We start from the raw sequence: 22,161 nt of genomic DNA on the forward strand, positions 1-22,161 counted from the left end.
GTCATAGAGGAAATAATGAGTGAGTTAATTCAATAGCACTTTCCTTCCCCTCCAGACATCACCTTTCTCAGATATAGTTTATTAAGTCTTTAACAAAGGATGGATTGTTACCTGGTTATTGCAAAACTGTTATTATTGTCAAAGCTATTGTTTAATTAGCTATTGTTTAATTAGCATTTTCCCTCACTTTCTTTTACTTATGAATTTTATTTTATTTATAAATACAATGTTTTGCTTTTCTTTTCTAAAATCTTGATATTACAGAGCATTAAAGATAATCTGGAGAGACTGTTGGGTCGTGTAGACATTGTTCACAAGAAGAAGATACCGGCTTTGCAAAATGCTACACCAAGGGAAGCAGCAAATATACAAGAAAAGCTGACTCAGCTTAATTTTCAATGGGAGAAAGTTAACAAGATATACAGGGACCGACAGGCGTAAGTGACTTTTAAAAATTGCTATTTCTGATGACATCCATTGGTATTTGACCTACTGTTGGTGATTGTTTCTTAGTCTTCTTTTCTAAGCATAGAATGTTTATAGGGAATTATAATTTAATTTATGAACATTTTTGGAAAATTGATAATATTTTGACCAACTGTCACTTGCATTGGACCAAAATCTGGCATGATATTGCATACATATTCCTATTGCATTATAAATTACATATAATACCTTTACCCTGATAGAGTATTAGTCATCTACTCATCTGTTTTGTACCTGTATTACTGATTTAAAAATTTGAATCTGTGATGGATGCATCAGAGTAAAATCACTTTCAATTGCAGAGGATTTACTAGTTTGAGGAGCAGTTCTCACTTAATGTCTAAGGAGCACAGCTAGAAATGTTAGCAGCTCTAAATCCGTTGTCATCTTTTTACAACTCTGTATGTTATGCAGCAATGCAGGACAACCAAGAGAAGTATAGAAAGGCATTAAAATGATCATAAAGCAAGCTGTGATCTCCTACAATATCATATAATACTTATTTTTCTTCTTGTGTATTATTTCTGGTGTCTGTAATCCTGGAATTGTACTATGATACAAAATATAGCCAAATGTATTTTGTTAATTCAGTCATGGCTTGTGTTAGTAACAAAACAGAGACTAGCAATCCAGTCATTTATTTATACTCTCTAGTAGATATCTGATGTTTAAAATTTTTGGCATTGAGCAATGAATTACCTAGGTTTATACATCCTCTTTTAATATTTTTAATTAGATCATATATCAGATGTTACTGGCAGTGATACAGAAATCTCTGTGATTTATGGTATATACTTTTTTCAGTATGATTAAGAGTTAACAAATAAGTTGGCCTTAAATAAAAAGTCATAGTTTGAAGCATTTATTGAAAAGTCCTTGACAATTTTTCTGAGAATGTAAATGATTAATCTGACAATGAAAATCATTATGACTAGTTCCATTCATTGAAATTGTCCATTCATAGGAAATTTAACAAATTGTCTCTTCAGACAATGCTGAAAACTTGACATTAAAAGTTTCATTTGATATGCTACCCCAAAAGACAATAGATTGACATTTGCTAGAATATAACTTTTTACACTACACATGTTTAGAAATATCCCTTATCTCAGAAACTGTTCTTAAAACCATTATAATTGTTCTATTGTTCTGCAAAAACCTAATGTCCAAATAATTGTGTTGTATAGTAGGAAGAGATACGAATCTAAGTACGTAAGCAGTGACTAGAAAAAAAAAAAAAAAAAAAAAAACAAAACAACCAAACCACAGCAAACTTCCTGTGGGTTTAAGCTGCACTGATTTTGTCCTACAATCTAAATCTTTGTACTTTTCTGTTTTCATTGTTTAGAAAGATTGGTCAACAGCTGTCTCTTTGCAGATTTGTACAGACATATTATTTCCACTGTCAGCCAGCCACTAGCTTTGATTTTAGGTTGCTGGAGAGAAAGAGATTTAAAGTTTTTAAAAAATAATAGAGAGAATCATAATTGAAAGTATAATTCAGTAATATTTGTATCATCTCTACTTTGTCTCAACAATTGAAGTATAAGAAACTGAGACAGATTTATAAACTGATAAAGTTTCCAGATCCTCCCATGCACAGTACTTTTTTTAAAAAAATAGTAAGACTGACTCTGGTGTGGTAAGAAAGATTCTTCTGTTTGTTATAATACCATGTACAAAAATTAAGTGTAAGTTAGAAGCGGAGACTGGAGCCAAGCTGCTCACGAAGATGAAAAAAAACTGGGGATATTTGTTGTTGCCCTTTTCCCAGAGACTGGATTTACCCAGATTCTTACTGGTGTGGTAGACCAAGCTCTGAGAAACCTTTGGAAACTCCCAATATGCATTTCCTACCGCTGGTGCATATCAAGGAGACCAATTTACTGATAGCTGATAGCTTGAACCACCATCACTGCTACTCAGTTATCCCTTGTTTAGTCCTTATTTAGCCAGGAGCAGAAAGTATTCTGAGGTGAAATGAATGAATTTCAAGTATTTTGAGGTCATCAGGTGTTTTGAGGTCATCAGATAGAGATATACTAGAGAAGTATGAAGTATGATTACTCTCCAACTGGCGTTTGCCTGGGGGAGTCATCCTCTTTTAGTAGGATGGACAGCAATTCAAGGTGATGATAAGCTTGACTGCTGTCTGGAATTGCATGCCTTTATTTTCTTTTAAATCTTTTGTTTGTGGTGTCAGTCTTACTGTGTCACTGTTTCAGTGGTTTCCTTTGAACTCTCAGATGATCCCTATAGCTTCTGCAGTTTCGTGAGGTGCATTTGAACTGCACAGGAATGCTAGGGAGTAGGTGAAGGAAGACAATACGGCCTTTAGTATTTTGCTTCTAGCAGTTTCTGTAAGGGGTGAAAGTATCAGTGTAAATCTGCCCTTGAGACATGGATGAAATTGTGTTTATGAGATATGCTATTGATGAAAATGGTTTAGGACAGTTTTGGAATTATTACTGGAGCTCTGTCCTGGTTTGAAGGGAACGTGTCAAAGTGAATGTGAGTATTCCATGTTTGAAAGGTTACAGAAACAAATATACTATACTGTGCTCATTCTGAATATTGGCTATTGGCTTTAGGAAATCAAGGCTTCCAATAACATGGAAATTTTTCTGTAAGTAAATGCAAAGTCAGCTATCACCATGATGGATGTAAGCACAAAATAACTTTCCCTACCGCTGTAGTTACTAGCAGAGTAACTACTCTAAATCTTATAGAAATCAATAAAAACATTCATGTGGAATACTTTCGGTGAAATAGATTTCCTGGAAGTCCTGATTCATATCTAGATATTTTGTAATTAACTTTAGAGTCCGTTCCTTTTAATTAGAAATCAACATAGATTTTCAGTTTGTTTTACAGCAGAGCACAGGCCAGTTTGACAGAAATTCATTATGATGATAAATACTCAAATAGTTTTACAAGCCCAGTTCTATAGTATTTGAAAACCTTGTTTCACACTGTCGCTTTAGCATGTTTCCTGTATTTGAGTAAGTGTTCATATTGTACTGGCTGTAAGATAACTGACAATATTTCAATGAAAAAGTATAAGCAAAAATGCTGTATCATCCTAGTGTACTCTTTCAGATGTATTAGAAAGCTAGGATGATTGCAAATTTTTACTCTTTTCACAAACTCATTGAAACACTAGTCTTCAGCTGACTAATTTTTTTAAGTAAACCCAGATATAGCATGATTCTTTGATATGAGTGAGTTTCTTTTTGGTAAAAAATAATTTCAGAACAACATAATTGATTGTGTTTACAACAGATACATGGGGGTGACACCATCTTATACCAAATGGAATTTGTTTCTTTGGCTTTAGTTTTTCTAGTGCACAGCAAAATCCAGGAAACAGCAGCAGTGTCATGATTTGTCTTTTGTGAGCTAAGGAGAAACTTATTATTTCATTTACAACTTCAACCTTTGCTCTTATGATACTAAATTTCTATGTTTTATTTTCCAATAGTCACCTTAAAATAACACAATCTGAATTTAGTAGACTTATGTTACAGTGCCAGTAAGAATAACCATTCAGATGCCATAGCTTTTCCTGTCCTTGTACCAGAATTTAACATGTCTCCCTTCTTTGCAGCAGCCTGCGATACTGTTTTTTTATATTTATCATGACTATTTAGGAAGTGACACTAACACCAGGTCTCTTTATATCTTCAATGAGAACACATAATATTTGGAAAAAAATTAAATATTATTCAGTAGATAATAGAAAAGTTATTTTAAAATAACTATCATATATAGCTATTTATCTTATCAACCTACCACTTGTGGAAGACCTTGTTTCTCTTGTCAGAATATGGTTTTCCCAGGATATTTATGCCTCAGTCTTGCTTCTGTGAACAACACATACTCCCTAAAAGAATTCCTTTCTAACAGTGCCAGAAGTCACTGAATCAATAAAGTGTAACAAACTTTTCCAGAATAGACCAACAATAAGGTATTTCTATAGCAACTGATAATCGCTCACAATGTAAAAGTAATAAATTAATTAATTAATAAATTAAGCATAATGTAAAAAAACCCAAAACCTCAATCTAATTTAAAAATAAATTTCTTAAATTTTACAGATATTGTACATCTTGAATGGTTTTGTAACTGTTTCTTGACTGTAAGTTATAATTCTATTGCATTCCTCATTAATTTCAGGCAAATAATTTTTGGGTTTTTTCGTGTCTTATTTAAGAATTATCTTTCAGGGCACATACATTATAGACTTGATTAATGCTCTTCTAATTAATCTGAAATCTACTAAAAATTAAATATTGTGAGACAATGTGGGAAAGTTGATACCAGATATCTTTACAAAGTGTTTCTTTCTAATTCTGAAAAGAGGAAAAAGTGATATGCCACTCTTATATCAGAAAACATCCCAAATCCATAAGGGTGCCAAAACAGATTGTTGGCTGTATAAAAGTCACAAACGAACAATTTTTATAGGAACAAGAGCAAACCATAAAGAACTAGTTATTAGGCCTATACTAAGAGTGATTTTAAGTTTTTAGTAGCAGTACGATTATCAACTATTTCTGCGTAGCCTTGAATTAGCTGTTGATTAACTTGATAAGGCCTAATGAAAAACATGTATTATACATAAAGATTTTATTCATTGGCAGAGAAATCATATTCTGTGGTTGTATTTGACTTGCAGAAAACACTCTACAACTCAGAGAGAGTTATAAAGCAGGTATGTTTATTCCGGCGCCGGGGTACAAGGGGATCTCTCCACAAAGCTTGCACACCCACTGCACATTTTACCAGAAACTTATAGAGTGTGAATATACATATTCATTGGATTACATAAGACAAACATACATATGCATAAGGCTGGGTTAGTTACAAAGGCTGGTGTCAGCAGTTTATGTTCTCTTTGCACCTGAGCATTGCCTCCTGGTGGTCGTCTTCAGGGGTCTTTGGGAGGAAGGATTGTAGTCCTTCTCACCTTGTACTTTTCCCCAGAGCATGTGCAGATTCTCTTGGCCAATTTCTTTAATAACAAGAATGTTTTTCACCCTGCTTACTCATTCTGTCTTATCTAAGAGAACCAATGGAACTTCTACTGTCCATGTATCTTTACTCATTACCAAGACCTAGCTAGTTAGAGCACATCTGCTTCCCAAGGACAAAACCATGATATTTTGCTAAACACTGCAGTTCTTGGTAGATTTTCACAGTAAACTGCTTTGCTTTGATGAACACAGTAGTCCTTGGTAAAACTCCACAAAACAGTCTGGGCAAGCAGGGTTCTTAGCAATATTTAAAAATACTATAAGTAATACTATAACTTGCAATAAGTAAGTAAAAAGTTTCTAAGCAGTTTGCTATAAGTAAATAAGTCTCAAAACAAGTAAACATTTCTTTGTATCATATTTCTAACACCACATAGTGGGAAACCTGTGTATGTCCTGTATAGCTGCAGAACCAGCCACTAGTAAGCCTTGAGGACTTGCCATTTTATGGTGTCTGAATCAGATGCAGTCACTGTGCTCTGCTCACTTGGATAAAAACTTATAGATATGATACTAAGACATCAAGGTTCAGCCCAAGTGACATATTCAGAGTATAGTTCTCTTTTCAGAATGTGAGATATCATCTTGGAGTAATACCTATAAGCAATTGATGAGTGCAAAGCCAGGTAGTATTAAAATACTAAGTAAATCTACTTGCTTGAACATAGATTTATAGAAACATTTAGATGGCTAAAGACATCTTGCAATACCTCAACCTCTTACCTCAGAGGGGCACAACTCTCATTCATTCTATGAAAATCTCGCATGAGTTTCTCATTAACATTCCACTATAAAACTATCTTTAGGGCTGAATTCCCCCTGTGACTGCCCATTATACAACTGTTTAACCTTGAAAAGCACCCAGCCATCCAAACTGAAAACAAAAGATGAAACAGTCACATTTAGAACCTGTAAGAGAATGGTTTTTAAGCCTTGGCTGTCAGATCTGTCTTAAGGAACATAAAAATAGAATTGCTGTAAGTAACTCTTATCATTATTCATTAGCTATCCTAGGGGGGCTGTTTAGACCATTTATGTTTTCCTTCCCCAAGTTTCTCAGTTGTGGATTCCCAGTTTCCATCTGTGGCACCAACGATGCTCTGTAAAGGTAGTGTCATTGAAGAAATGAGTCATCTGACCTTAGCTATTCAAGTTTTAGTTATCTATTTTACAGTACTTGTCTAGATTCCTTCTCAATTAAATACTCCCAGATAGTCCTTTCACAGGTCTGTTGCACTATATAGTGGGTCCATTGACTTGTCAGGGAAACTAGATGAGATAAGATTAAACAGATTAGACTTTTAGATAAGAGAAAATCATGGGAGATTAATCTTAATTTAGAAATTATAACATAATGAGTTTAATTTATATCTAAACATGCTAGATATCTCTTTTTCACTAAGCCAAATCAGCATTTCTTTGTTTCTTGCCTTAACTCTGACAGAGTGAATGACTAGAAGAGCAACTTGTGGAATGCCTAGGTAATTTGAGAGAAAGGCAAAAATGGTGGCTGCTTCCTCATCTAAGAGTATCCTCTCACAAATTTCTGTTCAGGTTGTAAGTCTTGTTATTAGACACCCTCGGCTTGGGATTCAAGATGAAAGTGAAAATCAAAACAGATTAGTTCATCCTCAATGAGAGAAGGAAATGACTTCCTTCCTAATGTTAATCTCAAAATAGCTACCATGTCTTAGTTACATGCAGGGTAGTCTTTTTTGCTTTCTTTTACAGAAATTCAAATTGTTCATCTAGATCTAGATTTTGAAAAGGGCAGAGTGAAGACAGCTTAAAATACTTGACTCTTACAGACAACATTAGTTGTTAATTTATTTCCGTATTGTACTTAGTGTATAGAAATGCTCTTCATTGCAGTTGTTTTAGAATCTAATTCTTGCAACGTATGTGGCACTTCATTTGCCCCATAATGTTGCACCATCAAGTTAACATATTAGTAAGTTTCACTGGTTCCTTAATTGCTTGCAAATAGGTATAAAATAATCCATAACAAACAGATATAATATAATGTATGAATGTTTTTATTATCAGCAATCTAGTTAACGCTTTCCGTCAATATTTATAATGTAAACAAACCCAAAATATATGGGAATATTTTTGTCACCTAGTTTATAACTAGAAAGATTTAATTTACAACCTAAACTGGAAAATATTTTTGCCTTCTATATGGCCATTACAATGTCTCTTTTCATAGGGCAATGTATATAAGAACAGCTTCTAAGTGGAATAGCTACAGGTGAAATTTAAAATTATTTGTTAAAGCTTAAATAGCAAATTTGAGGCAGAATGAGAAATAATACTGTTGCTTTGGGGAAGAGATTCATGTTTATTAAATCACGGTCACACAAGTGGTTTTAGAGTTTAACATAGACAGTTCTTGATATGGGGACTGAAGGTTTCTGTATAATAAAATGAGGTGAAAATAACCAATTCAGAATTTCTTTTAATAAGTAGCTCTGATTATCTTATCTGATATAGCATGTGTTTGTGCTATGAAAGTGTTTCAGCTGAAAAACAATCTTGAATGTTTTTAAATCACCAACCCCCAAGCCTGACAATTAGCATAACTTAGCATAACTTTACTGTAAAATGCTCAGTGACAAAAATGCATTACATTCATACAAGAATTATTATAGTGACTTTTTCTGCTGTACAAACTAAACAAATTTCACTGAAATGTCTGGGAAATGTTATCGGCTTAGTCATGAGTATGTGGGCTGCAAAACTACAGGAATGCAAATATGTATGAAGACAAACACAGGCAGAAGCAAATAGGCTCTGAGCTGTCTGGGTATTAACTGTCTTGGGCCTTCATGTCAGATATAAAGAATAATATGACATTGTGGTCAGTCTCATAAGCTATGAGACCCAGCTGAAATGCAGGGTATACTTGCTTTAGGGAGAACGGTATGCTAGCGCAGCTATGTAATTTCACAGATAGTCCTGATTTATATCCAAGTGTCTGAGAACACTGGTAGAGCTCATTCATGCTTAGCTACATCCATCTGTGTAGGCATAGCCTAAGAGAGTTGCAGTATATCCTCAGGTCTGAAACTTTATTTGCGATGACTTCTATTACTTTCTGTAAATGTTGATGATCAAGGTATGCTTTCACTGTTGATATTGAATCATTATGTTGTCTGTGCAAGAGTTTTTTAGCTGGGTGAACGTTTAGCTGGATCACCTGTGCACTGAATGATCTTGCACGAGCTGCCATTAGGTCCAACACATGTTGGATGTACTAGAGTGAACTCTGTTGCAGAATTTCCTTGATGCTTTAAGGCATTGCTGCTCCCTATTTGCCATGGTGCAGCCTACAACCTGCCTTTAAGTACTTCCTGGGAGAGCATTTTTTGACAGTAGAGGGAGTATAGTCTTTTGACATGTGTAGCTAAAATCAGAAGTTACAATTTTCTGTTTTATACAGTTTTCATCACGGATGTTTCTCAGCTGTGTTCATTGTAGCTATTGTCTATTACATATAATTTTCTTTTTTTTCCCTCTAAGGCAGTTTGAATGCATTTTTTTTCTTTTATTAAATGTTTTACATATACCCCTATGTGCCAAAGAGACAGACACATACTATGTTTGGAGTAGAAAGCGGGAAGTTTTGTGGTAGTCATAGACCTTGGTACTAATAGTTTAGAGAAAGTTCAGTCTTCTGTCTTGGTGACCTTCTGTAATTCAGTAGAGTTGGTTAGCTTTCAAATTTCCTTTTCTTGAAGGGCAAGTCAGTGTTTGGGGTGGTTGGGGCAAAATCCAGTCAATACTTCTGCTTTAATCCAAATATTATGGAAATCAACCTGGAAAAAAATGTTTGCATTGGTTTATTCTTATAGCACTAGATACATTGCACATTACTAGAGTAGTCTCTGTTCCAGAAAATTTTGTAATCTATACCCTTGAGATTAATTTAGCCTTGTATTTATTAATCAGGGGAAACCACAAATATTGTTTTATTTAGCACAGAAAATAAATTCCCTTCTTAAACTGAAGCACAGCATTCCGGAGTTTTTCTGTAAAAGTAAGCAAAATGACTGTTTTCTGTTTATTGTTATTTTTGAGGGACTATACCATTGATCCATTGCAAGTAGTTCTTTCTGGTGTGATATTCATTGTTGCTTCCTGGAATGTATAATTTTCTTATAGATTAGATTTTCATTTTAGGGTATTTCATCTGATTGGTAATTATCTTAAGTGTCCAGTTGCTTTTCCAGTAAAAGAGGGATTAATATATAGCATGAGGTTGAAAATGTTCTTTCAAAAGTTACAGTAAAATAGAATAAGAGTGACAATTATTTTGCTGTTTTCCTGTATCATTATGCCTGATATCACTCAGGAAAATTTGGTTTAGTAATAACTTCATTAAGACCTTGAGGCAATTCTCTATCTATTAGGGAAACATGAGGATAATACTGTAAGATTGTATAGCCTCAGTTCAGGGCAGATGATCTGATATATTCCTCCTGCCCACAAGTCTTATATAACAGCAACAAAATTAAAAAGAAGTGGGGTACCAAGGTTGAAAATCAATAACAAAAATTCATATGTACTTCCCATCGAGTACAGAACATACCTGTATTTTGGATCTGTGCATGTATTAACTGGCTGGCTGGAATACAGATGCCAAACAAAATGGACTGTGGTGACCCTCTGCTTGTCTTTCTGGAGTGGTAAAATAAATAGGGTGTTCTTTCTTTTCTCCAGCAAACAATTTTTCAGAATCCTGTAACAACATAATTACCACTGAGCCTGATGCTTCACTGTCAGATTTGGTTGAAATTGGCTAAAATTGCTAGAAAATTTATTGTTGAAAATGAGTGATGGACAGCACAATCACTTAAGTGTCATTTCCTTATGTTAAAAATAGAAAGAAAATAGATCTTTCATTTGTTTAGCCTGTTAATCATTAAAAAAAATCACTAAAATTCCTTTTAGCAACTCATCTCTGTGTGATTACACCTTGTTCTTTAGTTTTCCATCTTCCCTGAGCTACTGATCAAAATGTTATGTAAGATCTAGTTATGGTGACTTATAGAAGGTTTTCATTTCCTTAATTGGTGTCATAGAATCACAGAATAATTCAAGTTGGAAAGGACCTCAGTAACTCTCACAGTCTAACAGGCCGCACAAAGCAGGGTCAACACTAGTCGACCAGGTTGCTCAAGGCTTTAGCCAGACTGATTTTAAAGACCTCCAACAACAGAAATCTCTTGGGAACCTGTGCCACAGATTGACTGTCCCCATGGTGAAAATATTTTTCCTTACATCTAGTCTGAAACTTTCATTTCCCTTTATGCCTGCTGTCTTTCATCCTCCCACCATGTACCCCTGGGAAAAGCCTGGCTGCATCTTCTCAATGATCCTCATAGGTGTTAGAAGGCTGCTGTTAGGTTTTCTGAAGTCATCTCTCTGCCCAGTTCATTCAGCTTCTCCTCACCGAACAAGTGCTCCAGCCCTATGACTTGCTTGGTGGTGCCCTGCTGAACTCACTCCAGTTTGTTAAGGTCTTGTATTGTCAGGCCCCAAATGGGACACAGCGTCCTATATGTGGCCTAATGAGTGCTGAATGAAGAGGGATAATATGTTCGCTCAGTCTCCTGGCTATGCTGCTGCTAATGCAGCCCAGGATAAACTTGGTCATCTTTATACTGACAGGGCATGCTGCTGACTTGTCACTTACCACTCACAGGACCCCAGATCCTTTTTTGCAAAGCTGCTTTCCAGCCAACTAGTTCCCAAACAGTATTGTTGCAAGGGGTTCCCCTTCCCAGCTGCTGGACTTTACATTTGTCCTTGGTGAATTTCACAGGGCTTCTGTTGGCTCAGCCTTACAGCCTATTTGCTGTCAGCTCCATACTTAGGCATGTTAACTTTTTCCACCCCTGATTTCATTCTGATGGGTGATAAATGGCTCAAGAGCAGCCCTGTGGAGAAGGACTTGGGGCTATTGGTAGATTAAAAAGTTATATATGAGCAGGCAACATGTGCTTGTGCCCAGTTCTGGGGTCCCCAGTACTTAGGGGTTGAACTGAGTGATCTTTAAAGGTCCCTTCCAACCCTAACCATTCTATGATGCAGATGTCATCTGCACTCTATTGCCTCCTTGAGGTGATTGATGATGGACACCTCTGATGCTCCACTTTTTTTCTGACCACCAGGTCATTAACAACTACACTCTGATCCTGACAGTCCAACCAGGTCCAACTCATTTGTTTGTCCACCCATCCAAACTGTGGCAACCCAAATGGGGTACAAAATTCCTGTGCCTGGTGGTGTTGAAAACCTGACTACAGTCAAAGTAAATGGCATCCACAAACCTCACTTTATAGTAGAAGACAATCAGATAGGTCAGGTGTGCTTCACCCTGGTAAATCCCTGCTGACTGCTCCCAGTCACCTTATTCTTTGTGTGCCCAGAAATGTGCAACATTTACCTTTCTCAAGTTGTCAGGGACCTCTCCTTGATCTCCATGAGCTTTCAGAGATGATAGCAAGCAGCATTCCCAAACATCAGCCTGCTCTCTCAGTGTTCTGAGGTGCAGCCTGTCTGGTCACAGGAACTTGTGCGGGTTGAGTTCTCTGACATAATTCTCAACTTGCCTATCATCTACTTCTAAGCCTTCCCTTCTCCTTCAACCATGTCTGTAAGGACAAAGGGCTAGTACATATTTCTTTATGGGCTCATTATCTTTTTCAGACTTTTGGAGTTTTATTTTTATGGAACTCTGATGTCATACACATGAAGAAAAGGTATAATACTTATTTGACATGGTAGGAGGTACTGCATCTAGTGGAAAATTCTGCAAAGAAATCAGGACCTCCTGATAGAAGTATGCCTCTCTTAAGATGTCTAGAGTCTCATTCATTTATCAGTAAGATTTCCTGCAGTCTCTGTCTAGAACCTGCTTGTTATAGTCCTCTGGAATATGTTAATAATCAGAGGTTATTGTTCTGTGGTCCTGAGGTATCTACCAATGTTATTTAACAAAGAAAGGACTTAGATTTCTTGAACTTTTAAAGACATAAAAAGAGCTTCAGAGAGCAAGCACCTGCTGCTTCTCAACAATGTCATTTCTAACTAAGCAGATTTTCAGAAATGTCTTCTAAGTCTTCTTATCTTTCATCATTTTACTCACGCCGTTTCAAACATGCAAATTCTTTACTATCAGTTCTAGTTAAATAAAATGCTAAAAGTAATACTGAGGTTTTCCTTCATTGTTCAACAAAGGGCCCCCTTCTACCATTTTTATTAGCTATTGTTATAAGGTGCTATGTTTGCCTGCGGAACTGCTTTCCTTAGCCATCATTTGCCATCCTAAGTATAATGTGTATTGTTGTAAATTGAATCCTCTGTACACATATCTGTGTATGTGTAGTTGTATGCATGCATGAACCTGCTGCTAGTCACTCCATTTTACTTTTGCCATCTCAGATTGAGAGATATTGGCATTATATTTGGAACCATTTTGAGAAAGAAAGGGTAAAGAAACCATTTGTCTTTATAATGCTTGTGGTCCAGATTTTATTGACAGATTCAGCACTTTACTCTGCAGAACTAGAAGTATATTGGTTTCAGGTTAAAACATAAGTATGCATAGCACTTAGGTGCCATAAAGCTTAGCTCTATGAGTGGTTTTGTGAGCTTAGTCTTGAGGTATAAAGCACTTACTGTTAGGGAGGTCTTCGTGGGCAATAGGAGGCCTTTAAGTGGTGCATCTGACACATTACTCTTTAGTTCAGATCAGAAGAGAACTTTGAAACTGATCTGATTGTTCCCACCACAAAAGGATTCATGTTGAGTAGAGTTCTTGGAACATCTGAACTGGATTCCTGTTGGATTAAACAAACTTGGAAGATATGCTCCAGGAATGAACCTAATATACTTCAGCTACAACTGAGCATTTAGTCTACTGGCCCACTCTAGAGAGCTTGAAGTGAAATCTCCAAAAATATCACAAGTGTAAAATGGCCTCATGGTCTTAAAATTAAGCATATGTTTAGGCAGTTGTTTAATGCCAGCCTAAAAAAGGAGTGGCTTGTGCTACTTCCTGTCCAGAAGTGGAGATTTTGCTTTTTCCCTGTTCTTTTTTTTTGTCGTTTGCAGTGATCCTAACTATTTGAATTGAATTTCTTCCTTGTATACTCTTAATATTATTTTCAGCGGGATTCCCCTCCCCAGCCCAAACACAAATACAAATGTGAGTGTCAGGTGCTGTGAGTCCACCAGTTGGTATCTCATGATAATCCCTTACCTTTTGAGAAAGGATACATATGGACTATGGAGTGATTTGATAATATGAAACTGTATTTTCTACAAACAAATTGAGAGAATACACTCAAGAACAAAATAAGCTATCAATAGTTGTACGTTTTGTCTGGTAGCATAGTTACTGGAAAGCAAAATACAAGGAAGATGTAGCTGAAGAATATACTAAATATTCTTTGAACAGCCATAAAAACAACAATTTGTTGCATGTATTCCCTGAAGTCAAAGGAAAGACTTATGTTTTTGTTCTCAGAGAAAAACAAAACAAAACAAAAACAAAACCACAAGCTCATAGTTTCAACAGTTGTTTAGAATAATTCAGAACATTTTTAAGAATTCAGATGACTAGGATTTGTGTATTTACTATATATTCAGTAGCTGTCTCAGAATTGTATGCCTAAACGAGACCCTGCCCTTTTGTAAGGTTATGCACTATTATGTCTTCCTATATGGTACACATTCTGCAATTCAAGTTTTAAGCCGTGGTACTATATGGCCACTCAAGATACATTTCTCCCTCATGACCCATGAGATTCACTCCTGGCTACTGCTCTCTGAGAAAACCTTCAGTAATGCTTCCTGGCTGTGTAACGCAAGAGGTTTCTACTCAGGCGTCATATGGTTAATGTTGACATGCAACGATATCATAAGGAATAATGGCAGCTGTCTTACACATTAAAAAGTTCCGTAAATTTATTATCCTTAAACACGTTAAATTAATTCCGTATTTGGACCTATTAGCTTCTTATATAGTTTCCCTCACAAGTGTGGCTAAATGAACTCACAACATCCTACAAAAAATACATTATTGTCATTTTAGAAATAAGACAGGAGGAGCTGTGATGCTCAATCACTTTTTTTAAGATCAGATACAAGTACTCTGATTTGCCAAGAAGAGAACCTTAAATTCCTTCCCAGCTTTGTACCCACAAGAGCACCATTTCTCTCAAGTACCGTCTTTCTGAGCATACAGAAGGGCTGAGATACTGTGACAGCAGGCGTTAGAAATACCAAAGTGTTTGGAAACCATCTGAGTTTTAATGAGTAGAGAAAGTATTGTCAGGTTGTACTCCGTGTTGTGAATTGTTTCCTGCTGCAGAAATACCTCAGCCTTCACTTAGGCTTTGGGGTTGGGGTGTGGTGTGGTGTGTCCCTTTCTGGGGGGTTTCCCCCCTTGCCCCCCTGCAGCCCCCGCGGCCCAGCGGCCCGGTGCCGTGGGCAGCGCCGGGGGGCGGCCAGGGAGCGCCGCTATAGGGGGCGGCTTTGCAGCAAAAGTCCCTCAGCCGAGCGCGAAACTGAGGAACGCGAAAATAAATGGCTTTTGTTCCCCGCCTTCCCAGGGTCAGGACACTGGGGTAAAGCGGTTCCCCGCCTTCTGTCAGAACACAAGATACCCTCTGACTAGCTGGAAACAGAGGTAAAACATAAATCTGGAGAATCACTGAGTTTTTCTTTTCCTCTCAGATTCACGGGCCTTCACGTACAGCAAAGTCTAGCCCAGAGACCTACTGTTACAGGGATCTTTTTCTCCAGACTTTTTAATGCTCTTCCATCCTTCCTGAATTATTTCTATTTTTCCTCTGATTTCAGTGTAGAAATAGTGGGATTAAGAATTTACATTAAGGTTTTCATGTTGTGGAACAAAGTATTTCTGGTTTTCCTAAGCAGTTGAAAGACCGGCTAGCATCTTACAATGGATATTATTTTAGAAACCATTATTCTAATATAATCAAGCAAGAAAATTAAGTTAGAAAACTTAAAGCTCCAATGCAGATGCCCCAGGCTCAAACACAGTTTAATTATGATTCCTTTAAACATTTTTTCTTTTTTCCTTTTGCACTACACACAACTATGTACTTTGTGTTTATAGCATTTGACAACGTGGTAATCAGTGAAAAAACAGAAGGCATAGAAATACTTAACAAAATAATGTTGCATTTTTGTATTGTCAGGGTGATTAATGACAAGCACTGTAGTTTGCCAGTAACAGAAAGGAGCAAATGTTGCTGCATTTCTGAACTGATACTTTTTAGTAGACACGGTGGGAGTCTGCAAGCCTAGAAATAAATTCTTCTAATAACCATGAAAGTGTCTTTGTCCCTGCAGTGCACTAAACAGACCAACAATTCTCTTTGCTATCTTTAAATCCTCTGGCACAATAGTAATTCCAGTTAACTGCATTTCTTCTTCTTTCCAATTTTGATGCACAATCACTTGGTCAGTTCCCCAAGTCTTTATGCATTCTGTAAACTGATGCCATCTTCCACATCCTGTAGCAAGGAAGGTCTTATTTCCAAGATGCCTACCTGGGAAGTACCTCTGAAGCATGGTGATCCTAAATATAACCTTAGAATATGGACTGGAGGAATCTGACCAGCTGGAATTCCCTCAAGTGTCTGGGTACAGGGGACCACTCAGCTCCTTTAATTTATCTTGAAGCAGGACTTTCCAAACAGCATTGAAATCTCTCTCCTGGGAATACGTAAATATATGAGATTGTCTTTTCTTCCAGATAATAACTTTTCAGATGTGAGACTATCCTGGGAAATGTGTGTTTTCCAGCTCAGGAACACAATAATTTTGCTATCATTTCTTCCCAGTTTTTCCTGCCTAAAACCCTTTTTTATTATTAGATTGTGAGACAAAACCCTTCCCTTTCCTCACTGAAGGTGAGGAAAATCCTAATGGTAGAGGATGAAGTTGTAGAGGGGAGTGTAGACTGAGAATGGAGAAATTTTCTACTTCCTTTTCTGGAAGCCTGACAACCCATCTTATATTTTGTCTCCCAAGTGGGTTGCTAAAGAGCTATGAAAGAACATTAATTGGTAAGTGGTCAAGCAAGATCCTTTGACTGATTCCTAATGCAAAAGAGCTTTTGAAGTTCTTCCATATATAGGAAGGATTTTCAGAAAGACAGTGTTGGAAGGAGCTAGGATGGAAAAATGTGAAAGTACTTTGAGCAAAAGTGTTTAGATACCACTAAGATGGGAACATATGTAGACATTAATTTATTAGCAAATTTGTTTCTAGTGTCTAACCCATAAATCCACTAAAGATGTGTATAAAGCACTACTATAGTCACCATTTCAAGCCTCTGATGCTGTCTTGTTAGTCAATTTTTTCATTAAAAATAAGAATAAAGTCAGTATTTTTGAATGATCAGAAAAGTCATTGACATTCAGAGAATGGTATGTGGCATTTCCCCTTTCTCGCTCCTTATTTAACATTCAAACAAAAAATGAGGGAGAAGAAGACTGATGCAATTCTCGAGTATCTCCTTTCCAAAACTATAAAACTTTCGTGAAATGTGTACATTGAGTATGCTTCTTCCCTAGAGTAATCCCATACTGTAATAATATCAGCTCAGTAGCACATACTGAGCTGTCCATGATGTTTGGCTATCAGTTCTCCAATCAGTTCTGAAAATGCAGTTAGATTTGTAAACAATCACAGAATCATCTAGGTTGGAAAAGACCTTGAAGATAGTCCAACCATTAACCTAACACTGACTGTTCTCAGCTAAAATACTTGGGTGGGTAGTTTTTCTGTTTCCTTTGTAAAAATAGGAGGGCAATTGTCCATACTAGACTAAGAGATCTATAGTTCCACAGCAGGGAAATACAGGGCTCTGTAATCACTTGCCTTCTGTGCTTGTAATGCTGATTCTTCTCTTTCTTATGGCACTGTAAGTCAGAAGCAGCTCCACTGCTTTCAGTGGGTTTGCACTACTGTAAAACCAGTAGGAAAAGAGAATTAGAACTCATGACTCTTGAAAGAGATAGAAAACATGCTGCGACAAGCTTTTATTTCAGCTTATGGTCTGTGAAGCAATAGTGTACAGTCATATATGAAAACATTTATAGAAAGAGACTTATCAGTCAGCTTGAGTCTCTGAGTCAATTCCCACTTGGATTCACCCTTTTTATTAGGCCTCTTTTTCAGAGTCATCATTTACTGCTATAGCAGAGATCAGTAGAAGTTACAGGTGTTTAGTTTTTGAAATCAAGTCCATGACATTCGCTGCAGACAAGAATAGATGTAGCATTTTGTCTGGTGAAAGACAGGTAAAAACTAATCACAGTCACCATATCATTTTTCTTCATCAACTCAGGTTACTTCAGTAACTGGTTGCTGTTAACTCTCTAGTCTAGTCATCCTTCTCCAAAGTAGCTAAAGCAAGGAAGGGACTGGCATAATAACATAGAAAGGTCAAATAGATAACACTGAGAGTAGCTGCTAGAAATGATGAAACATTAATGTAGAACATTCTTGGCATGATCTGAGCATTGTATAACATGTTAAGCCAGAGCAGAAATTATATATGAACAGCTATAGTCATTTGGGACACCTCAATGAACTGTCTTTGATCTCTCCCTGTGTTTAAATGGAAGACAGACAGGTGATAGTGAAGCGAGAACAGAATTTTTGATTCAGCTTTCCCTTTGTGCTAGCATAACTGGTGATTCTGAGAGCATGCTGTGTTTAGCCTCTCCATGCTCTCTAATGTTCTGCTGGAGACAGAGGAGGCACACATTGTTTGTGAAGATTACCACACAGTTGACTTCTGAGGTGTGTGTGCCTCTGCAATCTTGAATATGTTATGTCCATGAATAGAGTAGGAGAAGGTCATACCAGAAAAAAAAATGAAAAGACCACGAACACCTAGTAGTTTTCTAGGACTTCTCATTATCCAAGATTTTTATATCGTAGAAACTCGCAACTTTGATCAAAATGCATGATTATTCTCTACCTTAACATTGAATTGTCTGGTCATTAAACAGTGAATTATATAGCAGAAGTTTAAAAAACATAAAGCAGTTTTAACTCTCTTTTCTCTCACTTTTATTTGTAATTTCAAAACAACACTACTGTCTTGCACAAGATAGCCAAGCAGCTAAGCTCATTCCATTCCTTTTTTTTTTTTTTTTTTTTTTTTTGATACTGTTCTTTCATTATTATCACCTATGTAAATCCTGAGATGCAAATCAGGGTTCCTCACCAGTGAGGCTAAATGGCAGCAGGTTGTTTGCTTAGCACTTTTGAAGAGTGCCAAGCTAATAAAATACTTGAGATTCCTTACCTGTTTACAGAGAAGGAACAGCAATAGCTAATAGAACAGCTTTGTTATACTCTGCTTTGTTCCTAAGTAATGAGAAGGATAAGTAAAGAATGCATCACTGTCATTAATGCATAGTTATTTTGGACATTTGGTATTTCTCAAACTTCCCAACAGTATTCTTTCTGCTCCTGTCAGACATTTTGTAAAGGAGACTAGGTATACAAATTCATCTAATCTAGTGAGATAAATGTGAGTTCAAGGCTGATGATTGCTCGGCTTATTCCTACATTTGCTATAGGAGAGAAAAACAAAATGCAACTTTGCATTCCCATAACAGTTAGATGAGAATGAGGATCTACTGAAAGTTTTCAGACTTGTGAAATCAGAAGCCAAAATAAGGAGAAGAGCAGCCTATCTCACCCTTGATAAGGACCTCTTCATCCTCTGCAATTAAATCTATTGGCCTCTTGTTTCTTATTTGTGAAATTGTTAGTGCCACAGGTTGTTAATGAAATGCTTTTAGTTTTAAAGACTTGCAGTGATGGGGTTGACTAACACCATATTATCCTTCAGACCATGTCGTGCTCAGTGGAGTTTGCAGCTACAGTAGTAGATGGTCATAGCAGACCTATTCTTACTTTTGTGGGATTAAAGTAGCTTCATAGATGTAAGTCTACAGTATATTTGTACACATAGGATACCATATTTATGTTATTAACAGAAAATCCCGATTGCAACCGCCATGCTAAATTAGATACAGTCATGAAACTTTTTGCATGGCACAACTGGTCAGTATTTATACAGTATCACTGTAGGTTAGGAGCTCTGTGTGAGATAGCAGGAGGCCCAGGACTCTTTCTCAAGAGAGGACAAGCCAAGAGCCAAGGGTGACCCCAATACTTTCAGTGACCTTAGTGGGGCACAGTCCTACAGCATCTGATCCGAGTGGGCAGAGGTGGGTGCAGGTAACATCGTCCATGGATAGTCCCAGCTGAGGCAAAAAGTGATGAACCAGGACCAGGATCCACCCAGGACGCTAGTCAGGAGCCAGAGGAGATGAGACCAGAGTCAGGACTGGAAACAATGCTGTAACATGCGTCCGAAGTTCATCAAGGAGATGAGGCCAACAGCAGGAGTGGAGACAAACGGTCCTTCCAGGAAACAATCTACAGCATAAGTCCAAGGTCCATATGCCATAACTCAGGCCCAGGCCTGAGCTGGATAGGGCTGCTGGTCCCATGGGCAGGGGTGTGGGTCCCACTGAGACTAGGCAGAGCCAGTACGGCTATGATACCTACAGTGCCCTGGCATTCTGCTGGATTCAGTGGTTCCAGCTCAGATGTCACCTTGTAAACTTTGTTTTACTTTTTTGTGTGTGTGTTTGAAAGAAGAGGCCTGTGAGTGTTTGCACTGCTTCCCTTGAAGCCTGGTGACTAATGAAGGCAGGACGAAGCCTGACTGTGGCCTAAAGTATTAAAGCCATGAGGACCATCACTAGACAAGTGGATTTGGAAAGCTTTACTAGATTTAGTTTAATTTTTACAGTTTTTCAAAAGATTTGTCCGTTACCCAGTTACATAACCCCTGATCTAGCCGACTGCCTGACAAGTTGGAGCTACTACAGATGGGCTATTTCTGTGTGACTAGCAAAGGGGGAAGGCTGTGCAGCATATGTCCACCCTGGAAAGGACCCAGCACCCAGCCACCTCAGCCTTGACAGCGGTAAACAGATTTCATCTTGCACTCCATCTGCGCAAATCTTTTGCAGTTAGGTTTTATGTTAGTACCACCTGAGTCAAAAAAAGGTAGGCTAACCCAGAGGGACACACAGATTCTGAACGGGAAGTCTGAGTTTTAGTCTTGGGCTCTTACTGTATCACTGGTTTTGCCACTTAGTGTCAAAAAGCACAAGAAATCTTGACCACAGTGGTATGATAATCCTTGAATTTAAATATTTTATCTAGTCTGCCTTTTTGTGCTTGAAGTATGTTTTGAAATGTAATGCAACTTTGAAATTTTGCATTGAAGTCATTATATACCAGGCAAAGACTAAAAAAATTAAAATAAAGCCTTTATGTGTATATATATATACACAGACAAGTGTACATATGTATATTGCACATACACACCTAAACTATTCTATGGAGGTGGCTGTGGAATTAAATTTCTATTAAAAAAAAAAATTCAAAGTTATATAGAAGATGTTAAGATTTTACTTCTGACAATCAAGAATCTAACAATTAGGATTAAACATGATTTTAGGGATTCTCTTTTTAATGCTCTTGATACTGTAAGTAATATAAATGGTGTGTTGTGTGTGTGAGTTCTGCTAATATGCAGCTCCTTCTGTCATCTAGTTTTCTACTGAGACATATTTATAGTAAGTAGAATAAATTAATTACAGAACCTTGTAATACAAGGATGTAATTCCATCTAGTAAAACCCCCTGAAGTGGAGCCTTGAGGTGTTTGCCGTGTAAGGGAAGAAAAGCATAGGTAAGTAGACTCTGCTGCTATGTTAAAGCTGTTCCCTGGGGGTAATGTCCAAAAATAAGAAAGATTGTTTTACTCTTCTACAGCTTGTTTTATTGACCCTTTTCCTGGCTAACACAGAAAGCAGTAGGATTCCTTCTACCGTTGATCTCCCACCCTTTCCTTTGTATGCATGCCTATAAATTAGCAGCAGATTTTCTGCCTGCCTAGTTTCAAGCAAGCTAAACACCTGCTCTACTTTTTTTAAGCAGGTATAGCCATAATTTTTGAATTTTAAACACCATTTTCTTGAAATCTCAATCTATATGTTTGACCTTCTGTTGTTAAATGAACAATAAAAGTAAGGCTTCTCTAAGAAATACAAGGCAGATCTTGGGGCGGCTGCAGTATTTTAGCCTGTGTTTACATAGCATTATGTACACAGTCAGCTATTTCTTTCTTCTGCAGATATGCACCACTTTCATAATAGTTTCAGTCCATTCTTTACAGATGCTTTACTGCAGAAGCCCTGTCAGGATCAGTACAGTTCTTTGCTGATGCTGGAATGTGCTTATGACACTCACTAGATTTACTTGAGACTGAACCAGTAATAATCAGGGATGAGAGAACTAAAAATGCAGCTTACCACAGCTTGATCTAAAAGAACTGTTCTTCCCTAGTTAAACAACTAAGCGTATCTTTGCCCATAGTGATTTGGGAGAAATTAGTTGAATGGAAGAATGCTGTATTGATTCCCAGTAATTGGCAGGAGACTGGGAGCCTTTTTTAAAGTACTTTAAGGTTTTTCTTTTTGGAAAAATCAAGC

At 37.1% G+C, this 22,161-nt stretch overlaps 1 protein-coding gene across 8 annotated transcripts in view; it reads left to right on the forward strand.

The window, feature by feature from the left end:
* Positions 1-22,161, forward strand: part of DMD (dystrophin) — a 1,208,865-nt gene that overhangs the window by 560,765 nt on the left and 625,939 nt on the right. For all 8 annotated transcript variants that reach the window (XM_074905425.1, XM_074905436.1, XM_074905445.1 and 5 more), the window contains one exon: positions 265-437. In XM_074905425.1, the coding sequence (XP_074761526.1) occupies positions 265-437 (173 nt within the window). The remainder of the gene's footprint in view (positions 1-264; positions 438-22,161) is intronic.

The sequence above is a fragment of the Athene noctua genome, chromosome 1, assembly GCF_965140245.1.
Source record: "Athene noctua chromosome 1, bAthNoc1.hap1.1, whole genome shotgun sequence".
Classification (NCBI taxonomy): Eukaryota; Metazoa; Chordata; class Aves; order Strigiformes; family Strigidae; genus Athene; species Athene noctua.